Source organism: Anabas testudineus, chromosome 22 (genome assembly GCF_900324465.2).
Source record: "Anabas testudineus chromosome 22, fAnaTes1.2, whole genome shotgun sequence".
NCBI lineage: Eukaryota > Metazoa > Chordata > Actinopteri > Anabantiformes > Anabantidae > Anabas > Anabas testudineus.
In genome coordinates this window covers 19,014,171-19,031,338 of record NC_046630.1, presented here as the reverse complement: position 1 = coordinate 19,031,338, position 17,168 = coordinate 19,014,171, and the positions used below count along the sequence as shown (strand labels likewise).

At 40.2% G+C, this 17,168-nt stretch overlaps 1 protein-coding gene across 1 annotated transcript in view; it reads left to right on the top strand.

Annotated features, from left to right (window-relative positions):
- dcc (DCC netrin 1 receptor) overlaps nt 1-17,168 on the top strand; it is a 200,849-nt gene that overhangs the window by 82,687 nt on the left and 100,994 nt on the right. Inside the window, exons 6-7 of the mRNA XM_026338947.1 lie at nt 13,299-13,453; nt 15,157-15,277. Of these exons, the coding sequence (XP_026194732.1) occupies nt 13,299-13,453; nt 15,157-15,277 (276 nt within the window). The remainder of the gene's footprint in view (nt 1-13,298; nt 13,454-15,156; nt 15,278-17,168) is intronic.

The following is a 17,168-nucleotide window of genomic DNA, read 5'->3' as shown; positions in this document are numbered from 1 at the left end:
TGCTTTCACATATTTGAAATAAAAAAACTTAAATTCAAATTCAGTAAAAGTTTAAAAACTTGTAATATTGATACTAATTACAAAACTAACTAGAATGTGAATGTGACTAGAACTGATATGAGATCCTCTAGAGTGATGTTGAACCACTCTAAGACTGTAAACAGGATTATATGAGGGTGTGCAGCAGAGTGGACCATCTTCTAACAAACAATCTTTGGTTATGTACAAATGCTGCCTGCAGAGAGCCACAATTAATGTAGTTCATTAGTGACAGCTGGAAACAACCTGCAGCAGGTGATGTTTGTCATTTTTGTTACTGAAGCTGTTTTGTTAACAGCGCAGGTAGAGTTTTATACAGGGATGATATCGATGTGCCAACTCCTACATTTTGGCCAAGCACAAATTTCCCAGCCAAAATTTGGCATCTTTTCACTAAGCTGAAACAGATTTTCGTTTGTGTTGGATCCCGTCTGTAAAGAGTAAAGAGAGGCCTGCTGCCGTTCACTCTACAGTCCTTTTTTTCTTTTGCATTTGAAGGTTTGACAGACAGGATTTTACAAGTGTGCAGAATTGCTGCAGTGACAATTATTTCATCTTCTTCACGATGGTGAAGCAAACAGCAGAAATATGGCGTTCGTTTTATAAAGCAGTCTACTGTGAATGTGTGCTTCCACATGTTGTTCACAAGTTGTGTTGTTGAGTATGTGTAATTGTTCAGATTCTTCTATGCGGGCACTCAGAGTGTCATGGCCGACTGACCTTATTCTTATTTATATAAATAAGAGGACTTTATTTTTTTACATGACTAAATCTAACTTCATGAGCTCACAATAGATGAACCAAAAAAAAAACTTTTCTAGGTTCAGTGAGTGTATCCAGGTCTCTGTTAATACACCTGATCTTTGTCCTAGCAGTGCCAGTTTAAAATCAAATCTAATGGTGGATTGAAAGGGATTTGTTGGGAAAAGTGATCTGAGGAAACATCTGTTTGGGTCTTTAGTGTTCATAAAAAGACTTCTGCTGTCATTAATGTGTGTGTTCCAGTGATAATGGAAGGACTTTAGAGTTTTTGTGTAGAGAAATGACCTTCCGGGCTCTGGAAGCTTTGTAGTCTATCACCTGAATTGATGTGGATGATTTTGAATACTGTACACGCACCATAGTCAGACAACTACATCTATTTTGTTTATCCTCTACAGTTGGATTATGGATTGTACCTTTAATGAGACGGAGACAGATTTTCTTGTGAGCAGAGAGTTGAAATCACACAAACAGAAGCAGCTGTTGTTTGCTCTACTCTCAGGAGAAAGTCTGCAAATTAACCTTTGGGTGTCTTCAGTCTCCTTCCAGCTGGGCCTCTCTGCTTGCTGCCGTCCTTTAATGTCTTTGTCTCGGAATACGCTCGGAGTATGTTTCTGTGTTCTCGTCGTGTTCGTATTCTGTTTACACTCTGCTCTCAACAGTCACCGCATGTGATGTTTGCAGTAAACAGGAGGAGTCTATGTCTTCGCTTTGTCACATCTGGGATCTGATCATAAAGTGCTGTTTTTCTGTACTGTACATTATTGCCAATGTTTGCAGAAACATGTTAGAACCTAAAAAAGAAATGTTGGAAATTGTATTTAACAGAGGTGGGGCCCTGTAACTATATTTCTATTATAATTTGAAAGATACTAATTCCTGCCCTTCACCTCTACCTTATTACAAATTGTTTGACAATTTATACCTTAAAATCCTTATTTTTTATTATTATTATTTTCATATAATTTCGCAATTTGGAAAATAGAAATAGAATTAGAGAGCAGCAGAGCAGTGCTTAGCATTGTTTCCTTAAAGCTAGGTTCTGCTAAGGCACAAACTGCTAAGGCAAAAATAAAGTAAAGACAGAACAGGCATCTTTAGATTTTTGATTGCTAATATCTAGATTCATAAGGACAATATCCACTATTCCTCAGAATGGAAGAGTGAAATAACAATTAATAATAATAAATGTAAATCTGTTCACCAGTATTGGATGTGGTTGTCAAACTGTTCATTGGCCTGTGATCTGTTCTTCTCAGCCAATACATATGACTTTGTAAGTCCCTGCTCTGCCTGCCAGTAGGCACAGTAGGTGGTTATCATGGACCATCCTGTGCTGCATTTGTTGTCATAGCAATAATACGAAACATGTAGCTACAGCTTTGTTATATTTTGGTACAAGGTTAGTGTTAGACACATTAATTAATTGATTAGGGTTAGGGAAGAGATTGCAAGTTAGGTTAAAATCAAACGACATGTTGCTTGTAAGTGATGACACCAACTTCAATTACTGCCTTTTTTTATATTCAGTATGGTATTAAGATGTTGCCAATTTACAACACATGAATGATAATGAACCTAGTGGCCTACTGGTAGGTAGTTAGTGCCCTAACATTTTTGTTACATCTAAAAAGCCAAAGTTTGATATCTTTCCTCCACGGGTTTGTGTTCATGGCTGTAATTGGCTGACAAAAGACATCTATGCTCTTGAGTTCATTTTTTACTGTTGCATGCAAATTACGCATGGTGTTTTGAAGAAGACACTTATATTAATCAGACTCAAATGAATTGGGCTGCCAGTAGATGGATCATCTCAGCAACCTTAACATTAGCAGCTACGTAGTCTTGATAAATGAGCCGTAGTCTTTGTGATGTGCCACCGGTTTTATGGTACATGTGCACATTTCGATGACTGCAGGGCACGCTTCTTATAGAGGTGGGCAAGCAGGGAGAGAAGAGGGAAAGCCCCTGAAAGACAGAATAGAAATGATTGAAAGAAGAACAAGGAACGAAAAAGGAAATCAATTAGTCTTCAAGGAATCCAACATTTAAAGCTGCAGTGAAGCTGACATGATCAGGATCATCCCTCTGTGTAATTTCAGCATTTATGCTAAACACATGGAGGCTGATGCTGTAGACTTTCTACACTTTGTGTATTTTAATCTGCTTTTCTGTCATTTTTTTTTTTTTTTTTTTTTTGATAATACATTTCAGAGCTGAGGGAGACACGGATTTAAACAGAAGTTTTCTTATCTTGACGAGCCCGCGGCTATCCGTGAATATTTATTCATCCCTCCATCTGTCCGCCTTTTATCTCTCTTTCTTAAATTAAATGTATTTGATAAGGTGAATAGTTTACTTACACGCTATATTTCCACACTTTTCCTGTATATTTATAGATTTGTGTGAAGGGGTAAGAAACATACAGATACACACGGAAGAAATGTTAAACATTCAGTACAGTTCATGTTGGACTCGTTTTCAATTTACTTTTAATCTCCAATCCATTATAATTTAGTCACTGTTAGGATGCTGTCAATAGAACACATCATTTTCTGCATAGATATTGCAGGTGACACTTTACTTTACGTATTCAGGAATATAGCAAGTTTACCACAAAGAACTGTGTAATTTAGTATTAATATCAGCTAAAACAGAGAGTGATCAAGTAAAAAGTTGGCACAAGCTTGAGAATTTTATTCAGAGGACAGCAGTTGAGCTAAAAATGCATGGTCAAATATGTCTACAAGCATTTTTCCCTATAACAAATTAAGAAATTACATTATATATGAATGTGTATGTATTAAATATTCCCAAGGATTAAAGTGAAGCTATTTCTTTCATCTGCAAGTTAATCAGAAATTAGGTTTATTGATCCAGAGTAGATCTTTGTTTCTGTTCCCATAATTGACACAAAACTAGATGGTTCCTTCAAGACATTATTATTAGAAAATATTGAACCTGTAAATAATATTATGATATTTCACATTAAAAGTCTTCCAGCATTTCCTTTTGTTAATGTGACACATCTGCAGGAAGTCTTTAGTTTCATCATTGGCAGCTCAATAATGATCGAAATTGTTGGAAAATTCTGTATTTACCTAGAGTTTCTCAGTATATAAATTCAAACTACCTTTTATTGGTGCGTATCCTCTTTCAACCTGCAGCTGTCATTTAAAATGTCATATACTCTTGTTTTTGTGTCCTCCAGTACTTAAAATAAATCCCACTGTTTATGCCCTCTAAAATGTTTTCCATTTTTATTGGGCAAAGGTCTATTGAGGTCATTTGAAAAGAGCTCCACAGCCAGCCAACAGTTTAGTGTTAAACATAAAAGTACATAAAAGCACTACAAATAAAAAAAAGAATAAAAAAAAAAAAAAAAAGTTGATGGAAAAGTTGGCTGGGCATGTGGCACGCTGAGTCCTCCAGTCTCTGTCCTGCATTTACATTAAACTAATAAAGAAGAAATATGTTGTGCTAATATGCCCCATTACACTTAGTTTTTTTCCAAATGGAGGCAGTTAGATGCTGATAAATAGCCAGAGCACGGTGATATATGGAGATGCGTGTGATCTGACTCCACAGGGCAGCGGCCATGATTAGATGATTAGGATAACGAATGTGTGTGTTGTTTTCCATAATAATGAGTGCAGCCTGGCTCGTTAGCTGCTTCCTGTTAGCAGCTTAATGAAAGAAGTGACAAACAGACCCCACGCTGCAGCTATCAGTCATACTCACTGCTGATATTAGTGCTGGATGCTGGATGCTGGTGTTTTATGGCATTTGTGTTTCCCATGGTTGTTATATTGGCATTATAGTGTTGTTATGGCATTATAGCTTGTTGTGATGTTGTTTTATGGATGTTGTCCTGTTGCTTTTTTACATTGCAGTGTGTAACTTACAATCTACAGTCCACTTGCAGTTTCACAGTGTAAACCCCACAAACACAACTTGATTGAATACAGCCTATCTTAATACAATCTTAATCTTAGTAATGGCGCTGGACCATTCAACATCAAAGATGGGACAAAGCAGCAGCTGAAATGACCTGCTGCCTATGATGGTTTCAACTTTTATGGTAAAAGAAGGAAGCATCATTTCTATACTGCTTATTGCTAAATAAAAAATAGAGTTTCATGCTGCATGTTGGAGTCTAAATTGACCAAACACACATAAGAGATAAGCCATGCTGCTCTTTTAGGGTTTGGGACATTTCTAGTAAGGAACTTTACAGGACACTTATAAAACCGACATCAAACCCTTACTGTGAAGTTCCCTCGGACGGGCCTAAGTTGTAATAAGAAAATAAAAAGGATGCTACGTTACTGCAAAGCTACAGCAGTGATCTGACATGAACTATTAGTGGAAATTTAAACCGCCTCTGTTCTCCTTTCAGTTCACCCCAATTCCAAGTTGTTTGGTTCCTCCAGAGTGTTGAATGCACTAGTTTTAAAGGGTAACTATACTCTCGAATTCTGCTAGAAGGCTGTTTCCCAGTATGTTTTAAAAATGCAACAGAGAAGTTTGAGGGGTGGGTGGGGGTGTAGGGGCTGGTTACTGTACTGAGTGTGTCCTCGTGGCTGAGTGCAACACGAGGGATATGAGGGAAGACTGATTTCCACTGAACACTGAAAGCGACGTGGAGCAGGTCATGAGGGGCTGCTTTTAGACTTTCTCGACTTGCTCCTGGAAAGACAGCGAGTCTGGTGGAGTTTTCATAGTTGCTAGAAGCACACTTATTAATCCTTTTAAGAGAGTTGCTGTGTGGATTCCTGGGTTCTTCTAGGGCCAGCAGCAACTATGAGGGATTTCAAATGTGGCTTTTAAAAACCTCTTCAAATTTGAAGAAAAAGGAGCCGTTTATTAAGCGCTATACACATTTTGATGAAACAATCTGTGTTAGCATTATGTGTACAACGCAAGTAGTGTGTAGTTGCTCTTTGAAGAGTGTCAGAGTATCTGTGCTAAGTTGTTGGTATAATGTAGTTACTCCAAACTGTGACAGCTGTTCTTTTGCAACAGAATACACAAGAGTTGCATGTATTTGAAATGTGTGTGCTTTAGTATTTGGTTTTGAAATGCTGCTGCAAATTCACTGCAGACGATCACACACTAATTCACAGTAGTAAAACACAGCCGATTGGTTTAGTGATAGTCTCCCTCTCTAAGAATGACAACGTACACACACACACACACACACGCATGGCGACACACATACACACCCTCCTGGTTTTTGCCCGCGGGGTTCCTCTCCTGATTAATTACAGGCTCTGTGAATTACTGTGGGTGTTTTTAGAAAACATTTAACTAGCTGCCAAACCCCCCCACTGTGGCACCGGCCGGCCCTCCGCCGCCAGCCCAAAAAGGCTGAACTGCTGCCTGAAAGACATGAAAGAGAGCGGGAAAGGAGAGGGGGCAGGATCACAGAGCTCCTGTAGCGAGAGGAAACTCTTCACTAACGTATAGGTTACGGAGGATTTAAGTCCAGGAGTCTAGACCAGCACTAATTTTCTCTCAGTTAGAATGAATAAATTCTCTAAACTATTCCTCACTCTCAGATATTTTGCACTTGTGGTCCCATATCAAATAAAAATAGTTTGCAGAAAGCAGTTTTATGATACATAAACAACCTTAACTTAATTTGAATTATCAAGGGAAGAAAAACAGAGGGAGAAATAAAAATAATAGTTGAATAATCTTAAGTTGGCAATAACAAAGAAAGTATATTTTAAAAGCAAAATGTTAACTCAGTCACCTCAGCATGTGTTAGTGCCAGCTGATGTCTCTCACATACTACATACAGGAAATATTCGTAACAAAAAAAGATAATGACATATATAACAAGCACTTTTAGGTATATCCAGTAAGATACATCTCTTACGTGTACAGTGAACTGTAGAATAGACATCATGTTGGACCAAGTGTGCTTGAAAACCCTAGTTTAAGGCATACACAAATGAATAAAGCCAATAAGTAACCACTAACCCTACTTGTGCATAAATGGCATCAGCAGGTCTAAAGACAGCCTAGTGGTGAAACTACCTGCCTCCTCTAGACCATCTGCACTGCACACAGCTGGGCCACAGTCCCTAATAACCCGGGTTTTGTGAATTCAATTCAGGACACATATCTTTGTAGTTCCAGTTCCAGTAGCTACACATTGAATGTACATGATGTAACGCTGCTGTAGATCTTATATCTCATTTGAAAAAATAAAATGAACCTCATTTTTTCCCGCTCCTCCCCTGTGTCCAAATCTGCCGCGCTTCCTCGGTAAACCACCCACCCCGTCCTCAGTTAATCAGCATTTCTTTATGAACTGTCAAGGGTTACAGATTAAAGCGCTGCTGGCTCTTTGTTCACGTATGTTCAGACTGTTTAATCCGTCTCAGCCTGTCCAGTGTGCGGCTGCTGCTGCTGCTGCCGCTGCTCATTTCTTTCTGCCTGATCGCAGGTTTTTAATACACCCGCTGAGTCGACCCCGCCGACGAATCAAATAAAGCTGACCTGTCCTTTGTCTCTTAAGCTTTGTAATCCAGGATTGGAACTCAATCAAGTCATGGAAGGGGGGGAAAAGGAAAAGGACTTAACATGACTTTTCAGTGGCGTGATCGTGATGGAGCTGACCTGCTCGGTGTTTACTACCAGAATAGTGACTTATCATGTGAGACCTTTGCAAGTGGGGGCGGAGGGTAGTGGTGTCTGTATGTGGTGGGATGGAGGGCGTTCTTGTCAGCAGAGCAAGGGAATGCCTGGTGAAATTAAAAAGTGTGAGGTGATCAAATTCAGGCATCTGTTTACTTTCACCATCTGCTGTCGTCTCTATCGATGCCGCGCATTGTTTGGATGTCGGTGATGAATCTTGCAGGTCATTCAGGTTTTTGCGTTCGGGCATTAAAATCGCCTTCTGCTGCCTCCTCGTTTGCCACATTTAATCCTGCCATCTGGGTAAAACACTCCTATCTGGAGGTGATCTGAAAGCGGAAGGTCGTTCTGATTGAGTCTTCAGTTTTAGCTCTTACTCTTCAGAATGATCCTAACTTTCCCTCCTTCCTTCCTTCCTTCCTTTCCTTTTTTCTAAACCTAAACCATCAAGTTTAAGGCCGTATGTGTAAAAACACTCAGCAGCTGGATGGCCTTTGACCCTGCACTGCTCTCTCTCTGTTGGTTTGCCAGCATCCCCTCTCCACTGTCCTGCCTGATTTGTCTGCAGCAATTACATTCATGCCTGCTACCCTTGTTCGCCCAGGCAGACAGCTCTGGCTGAGACGGACAGGTGAGGTCAGCCTCAGGTGTCTCGGTCCGGCTGCTTCTCTCAGCAGGCGCACAATTGTACTCATCTGACAGAATTTGGGTCACGGCTGTTGGACAGCAAGGGCCCGGCTGTGCTAATTAGACAATGTTAATATCCAATGTGTCATTCCGCCACATTGGCCACTTCTGCTGCCGGTTAAACTGCTGCCATGGCAACCAGTTGGAAGTCTGTCTTCTTGCTGTGCGCTGACGCTAAGAAATCCCCAAAAAGCGCAGCTGTCCTTCATTTGTGTCTTCAGACAGCAGAGCACAGTTACAGGAGTTACTATCAGCACTACAGACATCAGTAAGAGTGGTGACAGGAGTAAATGTGATGCACCATGGAAATAATGACAGGGATCAAATAAGAGCCCAAACAAATAAAGGCTTGGGACATGTCGTTTGCTGGTGTGGATCACTTACAAACACCAATTTCCAATGTGCATTCTCACTTTATTACATTCCTCCTCTTGTTTCTCACCCGTTTTCCTGCCACTGACTCCTCTGCCACGAGAAGAGGAGAACATTCAAAAGGCTTAATTGATTTGATTATTAGCCAGTGTACTTAGATTGTGTGAGTACATGTCACTGCCATCTTGGTTTGTAAACCATTTACCGTTTAGATTAGTTGTATGCTCGTCTGCGGCTCTCAGTCTGAGTTTATAATCCCTGCGATGAATCCGTTTCCTGTTTGTGAAGAAATTAATTTGTTCATTCTGACACCTGAAGTGTTTTCGAGTGTGACATGACATCCTGTACATTTATTGTGAGTGGACATTGGACAAACATTAGTTGCACAATAATAACTTGGGAAATGTGTTTGAGCAGCCGACTGCGGCTGACTGCAACTGTTAGGATTCACTCTTTAATGACAGCAGCTTTACGTAAAGCACACATAGTCAAATATTAGGTGTGTGTGTGTGTGTGTGTGTGTGTGTGTAGCTGGCTGTGTGGGTACTGAGTCTCCATGAATATACTTAATGACAGATAATTGGTGGTTAAGTGCAGATTGAAAGAGGTTGCTTACCAATTCCTGTTCACGTAAAGAGAGAAGAGAGTTTAACTCAGGCTCAATATGTGGGTGTGTGCGAACGCTTGTGTGTATCCAAAGCTGGAGCTGTGTATGTGTGTGTGTATGTGTGTGTGTGTGTGTGTGTGTGTGTGCATATGAGTGTGAATGTCCTTCAGCGGGTACTATCATCATACGCAGCAGATGTTCATTGAAATGAACGATAGACCTGATTTCCATTTGAATGCTGAGTGGAAGTTATTATGGTGCAGAGAGGCGGCATCACTGATACTGTGTGTGTGTGTGTGTGTATGTGTGTGTGTGTGTATGTGTGTGTGTGTGTGTGTGTGTGCGCCACAGAGACAGAGATGCATCAACACAACACATCCCTTCCCCATTGTTTTAAAACTGTCATTGTCCTATCAGATTGACTTTTTATTATTATGTGCCTCACTGTTATAAAGCTACTGTCAGTCATAGTATCAGGTGACAATCCAGGCGTGGCCGTGTGGATCCTTTCGAGGTGGAGTCAGACGTGTTGTGTCTGGTGGAGGTCAGCTAGTTGATGTGGCAAATTTCCATATGAATGGATGCTCTCAGCTGTTTGCAGCCAAAAAAAAGAATCATATTAACAGGGATGCCCTGGCTGTTGTCCAGCGCATCACAAAGAACCCACCTGGAAACACAAACACTTTTGTCAGCGCGTCACCTCAGATGACCAGGTAATCAGTGTTAAGCTGAAAAAACAACAACCAAACAATTAAAAGATTCTCCGGGAATTCCCCAAACACGAAGGCTAATCAGCTGGCTCGTCGTTATAATCAGGGCGACTGAACAATTAGAAACAACTTTTCCTCTCTGTTCTAACTTTGAGAAAGCAGTAAGTAGAAATGCACAATTTATAAAAGAGAAAGCAGAATATTATGGAGCGAGATTATCACTGTGTTTGCAACAAGGCAAAAAGAATGTGAATGACCATCCCACACAGCTTATGTACAGAATCACAGTATGATTTACCCTGTGTGCATCCCAAATACGTCAGCCTAGCCAGTGAGGGTGCCCGACTATCAACCTTCCTGCACTCCTTGTCGTGGCCGGAGGACGCCCTCCAGCAGAGGAGCCTGCACGCCTTCATCGACAGGAAGCGCGTTCCAGCTTTGAATTAGCCAATGTGTGACATCACTGGCATTTTGTTCAGAATCGTCTCTTCTCATGATCATTTTTTACTGCAGTGTGTAGGTTGAACTTAAGGGAACAAAAAATAAATCATTAGTCACCAAACTGATGATGGTAACTGGAACCTGCCCTAAATCCATACTACACACTAATTGTATCTGTAGTAAAGTAAGAGTATGAAATAGAGCCTGTGCCCATGTGTGATTCAGGGATGCAGTTTTAGATAATAATTGAATTATTAGTAATCTAGCTGGTTCCCATTCTGCTTTACGCCATTTCACTCTTATGGAAATAAACAAGATGTCAAATGCTTCTATTTTCATGCTTGTTAGAATTATTGAGCAGACAGATATGATCATCATATCACACCTGTCACCTCTTTATCAGGCTGAGAAAGTTACAACTCCAGAGAGATCTCTCTACTTCAAAACATAAACCTTCAACCTTTTAACTAAGTCTTAAATAAGTGTTACGGAGACTAGTCCGAGATGAATCGCAGCAGCGTCTCCGGAGCGTTTAGAGGAACTGCAGCTTCGTGCTAAATCTCTGCAGCACTTAGACGTAGCGGCTATAGTTTCGGATCTATCCTTCCGTCTTTAGTGTCTCCGACTAATTCCTGGACACGTGTAGTGGTCTGTGTTGTTTGTGCATCGTGTGTAGCTGTTGCTCTGGTGAAGCTGCAGCAGATTAAAGGAAATCGTTGGCTCTTAATTAGAGCATTACTGCTGTGATAAAGTTACACCTCCACATAATGATGTATCGATGGGAGACACGCATACACAGCCCACCTCATCTACTAACTTTCTACATATCCTCTCTCTCCCGTTCTGTCTTCTTTCTCTTTACTTGCTTGTGTCTGGACACTTATTCATTTATGTTGTTTTAGCCTCTCTTCCTTATCTCCTCCCCTCTTTCCTTCCAGCCTTTCTTTCCTTCTTTCCTTCTTTCTTCTATACTTGGCCACTCATCATTTTCACATATGCTCGCATACAGGTGTAGTCCTCTGCTGTCTGCATATTTTTGCTCAGGAAGCTGTGACCTGAATATGTGTGTGTTTGTTGACATTTACAGACCGTTTGTGTGTGTATGTGTGTGTGTGTGCTGACAGGGAGAATGTTTGTTGTCTCCGAGCGCTGACAGCGTCCCTGCTCCGTGCTACACGAGAACCTTCAGGCTTCATCCTCGTCTCTACTGAGGCTCAAAATGCCTTCAGTCTCACATCTCTGCTCTGTCAGTCATGAGCTGGCGCAGCGCTTTCAAAGACATTGTTCAGCGACAACAGAGCTGAAACATGGCAGCCGCCTCGCTTGCTTCGCCCTCCTGCTTTCCTGTTTATACTCTAGCGAGCCTGTAAACCATTACACTTGAACATGTAAGGCTGTTTGCTGTATCTATCACCTCACCTCCCAGTACACTCAGCCTCTGTAACAGATTAGACTAAATCCACACCGCTGGTTCAGGCCGGAGGTTCAATTTGGGGTTTTAAAAAGTTCAAAAGAATATTTTAGGAGTCTTTCTTGCTGAGAGGTAAATGAGAAGATACACTCTTATATGTATCTGTTAAAATAGCAGGATACAGTGTAGCGTGTAGTGCAGTGGAAATAGAAAACAACTAGTCTGGCTATATTAGAATTTTCAGAGCACGTGAAGTTCCCAAAACAATGTCTGTCTTAATGTTTCCTTTTTTGTTGTTGCTGTTTAGCAGCAATTTCCTGAACTTATCACTTATCGCCTGTCTCCTTGTCATGGTTACAATACCCAACGCAGCGACTGGGCTATTCCCTCTACAAACTTTGTCACCTTTAAGTTGAATCTCCAACTGCAACTCTTGCTTCTCTCATTTGTTTTCATTTTTAATTGACTTTATATAATTGATTTTACCAGATGGTGTTCCTAAACGCTGTTGTAAATGTCACTCTGTTCAGGAACTGTTCAGCCACTCCATGCACCATCACACGTGTGCCAGCACAGCGAGCACTGGGATAGTGCTGCTGACATTTATTTCCACGAGCGAATGCCATCCTATCCAATGAGAAATCCGCTGGCGCACATTAGTGATGTCACTGTAACGCGCACTGTGCAGGACAAGGAACAGATAGTCACTAGTTACTGACAGCGTTCATAAATGCAGAGCGACATTTATAAATGCAGTTTGATGAAACTAGATGAAAACAGTTACAAGCAAACATAAAGGCACATATCAAGTGATTTTCATGGCACCTGATACTAATGAAATCATGAACGTTGGGAAAACGGCTGTGATTAGCAGTCACTCTTTGTTGAATCTTGTATGATTATTATTGTAAATGTATGATTATAATCATTCAATGAGACGTGATGACCACTTTATCACATCAAAATATCGTGTATCAGGCCTGGATGTGAGATTTAGTGCAGTAACTTTTAAGTAAATAAATATAAGTAAGTATATAAAATAATTAAATAATTAAATATAAATATATTTAATGAACATTCTGTGCAGGTGTTGATTATAACATGCATGACAAATATATACATGAGGAAACATGATAATAAATAAAACAAAAATATTAAAACATGCTGTGAAAAAAATCTAAAACAATAAGTCTGCTATCTTAAAAAAGCCACATGACAATATATGACTCTGTTTTTGGCCTCCTCCCTAAAAATATCTGGCTCTTTACCGACTTAGTCGGACAGTTGCTGTCTTTGTCTGTCCATCATATAGGGGTGATGCTGCAACCAGAGTTCATGACAACACTGAGGTTGCAAAGTTAGAAATAACCCACAGATGGATGTCAGTGTCAAATGAACATGTTATGATCCATGCAGGGTAATGAGATCAAACACATTCATCCTGCAGTACACTGTGGACTGTGGGTAATTGTGCTAATTAGAAGAAGAAAATAGTTAAGGTAATTACAGAAACTTCTCCTGTAACAGACAGTCCTGAAGGGAAGAAAAGAAAGGTGCTGAACCAATACAGGATGTTCCTGTTTTGTTTACGTGTGTTGTTGTTGTCGTTGTATTTCTGCAGTGCCTCCTCAGTTCCTGAACTACCCGACCAACACGTACGCCTACGAGTCCACGGACATTGAGCTGGAGTGTGCGGTGACAGGAAACCCACCGCCAACAGTTCGCTGGATGAAGAATGGAGAGGAAGTCATTCCGAGTGACTACTTCCAGATAGTGGTGAGTGAAGTACAACCACCAAACTGAAAATGAACTTTGGATCAGTGTGTTAAATATCTATCTATCTATCTATCTATCTATTATCACATCAATCTGAAATGAAAGGGAATTATTCAGAACTCATTGTATTAATAACTACAATCTACTGTATTGTCTGAAGGATGTTAAACGTATGATCAGTTAATATTATTATTTGATGCCATGTATTCTAATATATTTTAATTAAAAATATATAAAACGTATAGAAATATATAAAATACATAAAGACAACAAACTATATATTGCCGACATCTCCTCAATAAAATGATAACACATTTTTATATCAAACCTCTACATACTACCCTCTGCTCTGTTAGCTAACCAGCCCTTTACGTGAAACATGCTTATGATTAGATCAATTCTCCAAATCAACTCTCCTCTTGTTTTCCTTCATTTTTGGTGCAGGGTTTTATTAAATTACCAAAAGTTTAGAAAATTATATACATGATTGGGTTCTGGGTGCTATCAAAACACAAATAACCCACACCCTGGACTGTCCCTGAACTCCACACAACACGGATATACTGTCTGGTTTGGTCTCGGTCTGTGAACCATTCGATCCCTACTTATAATGAAGAGAAGCTTCTAATTCTAGTTTTGTCTGTTTTGTAAATATGTTTCAGAATATTTGAAGTGCTTTTGTTTTAATCTGCTTTAATTGCAGATGGTTGATGAACATTTCCACAGCGTTGTTTTCTCTCTGTCGTGTCACACTCAGCACTCTGCTGCTCTCAGTTTCTCTTTTAAATGCAGAAGCTGTTTTCATTCACTCATTAATTAACCTCTTCTACTTTTGTACTTTTGCCTTTTTCTTTTTCTTTTGCTCAGCTCAGAGTTTGGGCACAGATGTTTCACATTAAAGGCTTAGCAGGAGCTTAAAGGGCGTAACGCCTTCCTACCTGAGTAGGCTTTTAATGTGAAAGAAAAAGGAGGAGAAAGCGGCACACACTGCAAAGGGGGGCACATTATGCTGATTAGAAATATGACTCATGTGTGATGACAGGACAGAGCCGGATCTGTTTTAGTCTGGGTCAGTTGGTTTTGACAGCCAGCAGATAAAAATCATGTAGTGTGAGATCTGCAAAGATGTATCTGAGAACACGTGCGCACAAACTGGGAAAAAACAGACAAATGAGAAATGCTTACATTGCATACATAAGTACGAGTTTAATATTTAGAGCCAAGCTAGAAAAAAGTTTAGAAGCAGCATAGTTTGAATTGAATAAGGTCTCCAAGAAAATGGCTCTTCCACTACTGATGCCTCATGTGTCCTTGGGCAAGACGCTAAACTCAGTGTTGCTCCTGGTGTGTTAGTCACCTTGAATAAAATTGGAAGACTTTTAATGCGAATCATCTGCAGGGAGTGATGGTTGATTTTGATGATGACAACAGCAAAGTAGAAGTCCGACTGGTCAGTGATAACAGTATGATGCCGTTATGCCATGTCACAGAGTCGGCCCCACTGTCTCATACACCTTTTTAATTGTTGTCTTCCTAACCACTTTATTGTTTCTTTTTCTTTCAACTTGTCTTAATAAAAGGTTTTATTGTGTTTTGCTGACATTTGTGTGTGTGTGTGTGTGTGTGTGTGTGTGTGTGTGTGTGTGTGTGTGTGTGTGTGTGTGTGTGTGTGTGTGTGTGTGTGTGTGTGTGTTGTTGTACAGGATGGCAGTAACCTGCAGATTTTGGGTTTGGTGAAGTCAGATGAAGGATTTTATCAGTGTGTCGCAGAAAACTCAGCTGGCAGCTCACAGGCAATGGCTCAGCTACTGCTCAGAGAGCCAGGTAGGAAAACACACACACACACACACACACACACACACACACACACACACAGCTGACACATGTAATGTCACCGTTGCCACGCATCAATAATGACATCTTCTGCCATCACCTGTTTTTCATTTCTGCTGCCATTCCCTCTGTGACTCTGACGTATTTCCTGTTCTATCACCAGATTTTTAACATTGTCGTCAGTTTCATTATTTTTCATCTTTTGTTTTTCATTTATTTGTTTTTTCTTGCATTGTGCTGCAAAAGTGAGTCACTGCAACACCACGGTGGATGAATAACGCCTGTCGTCATTTTGTGTGATGTTCATATATAATTACCTGTGATCTGGAGTTAGTTTGAAGTCTAAACTCAGTCGTTTTAGACAAGAACTAACGGTAGTGTTCAGCTACTTACTAGCCAAGCATTAGTTTGATAGCATTACTCAAAACAATACAGGTAGGTGTAAATTCATTGGTGCACATTTTGTATGCATGTGGATTTGTGGAACGTGGTGTCTTTGTTTCTACTAGGGGAGTCCCAGTCAAGTCTTTTGGTCCTGTTTCCTATTTGAATCCTGAATGTTTGGTATCTTCCACTACAGAGTCCCATCCCATACTTATTAACCCACTAGAAAATGTCATTACCTTGATTGATGTCTTTCTTAATCTGACACCGGTTCCCAGAGAGCAACTTGCTCCGAATACTGAAAGTCCTGGTTCAAAAATGTATTGGTGTATAAGCTTAAATACTTAATATCATATGAACGAGAGAATGAAACCTGTGAAATTGAGGGGATTATTTATTATTTATGGGAATCTGCTGGATTTTTTTGGGCTTTTCTGTATAGTTTATAGTCACAAACTCACACCAGCTTCAAAATCATCAGATTTCTCATCTTTTCCCGATCAGAATGCTGCACTATGTATTAATTTAGAGACTAAAATACTTTAAGTAACTAAAATACAAATTTAGCATTTTTAAAGTACTGGCATCACATTTGTTATAACTCCTCATTCTAAGTTACAGCAGTCAAAACTACTGCTGGAAGTCATAATTACAGTCTATTTAATAACACCATCTTACAACGTTCCAGCTTGGCTTTTCTCACACTGAGCCGCAAGTAATTGATGGTTTTTTCAGTAATCAGATTACAGTCGGACTGATTCACAGCTGAGACAACAGCAGGACTCGCTTGGTTTTGGCAGCGTCATTGTTTGTTGTGTTGTATGGTTGTTTGTGTTAAAATTCAGTTATTCATGCGGTCTGACAGCAGTTACTGCCAGCTGACACACAGACACACACACACAAACACACACACACGCACACACAGATATGAAGATGTGACCAGCTCAGCCAGTCTGCAAAACGTTTGAGTCAGCACATCTGCATCTAAATGGACCCACGTGTGTGTGTGTGTGTGTGAGAGAGAGAGAGGGGGGGGGATGAAAAAGGTTGGGAAGCATTACAGTACACTTCTATTCACACTGTACTGTATATCATTGCGGTTCTGATTGTGCGGCCTGTGCGATCGTGTGTATGTAAAACCTGGATAATCTCGTTATAGAAATACTGAATATGTGATGGGATCATTCTGACAGAGGCAGGCATGTATGTAAAGAGCTGATGCAGGTTTTTAGATCTGGACTCATCTGAATGGCATAGAAACAATAAGAAATAATGGTGGGAGCAGGCAGGAGGCAGTTTTGCTTTCAGTCAGAGATAAAGCAGTTTTTTTATGCTGAGATGACCAGGTTTTATTACAGGCAGGCTGAGATTTCCCCTTAACACAAACTCATATTGGTTATTTCTTTCACATTAAAAGCCTCCCAGCAGTTGAGGAGACAGAATCGCTGCCCCTTTCATAATACTGCCTTAATGATGATAATCGTGAAAGAACGACGAA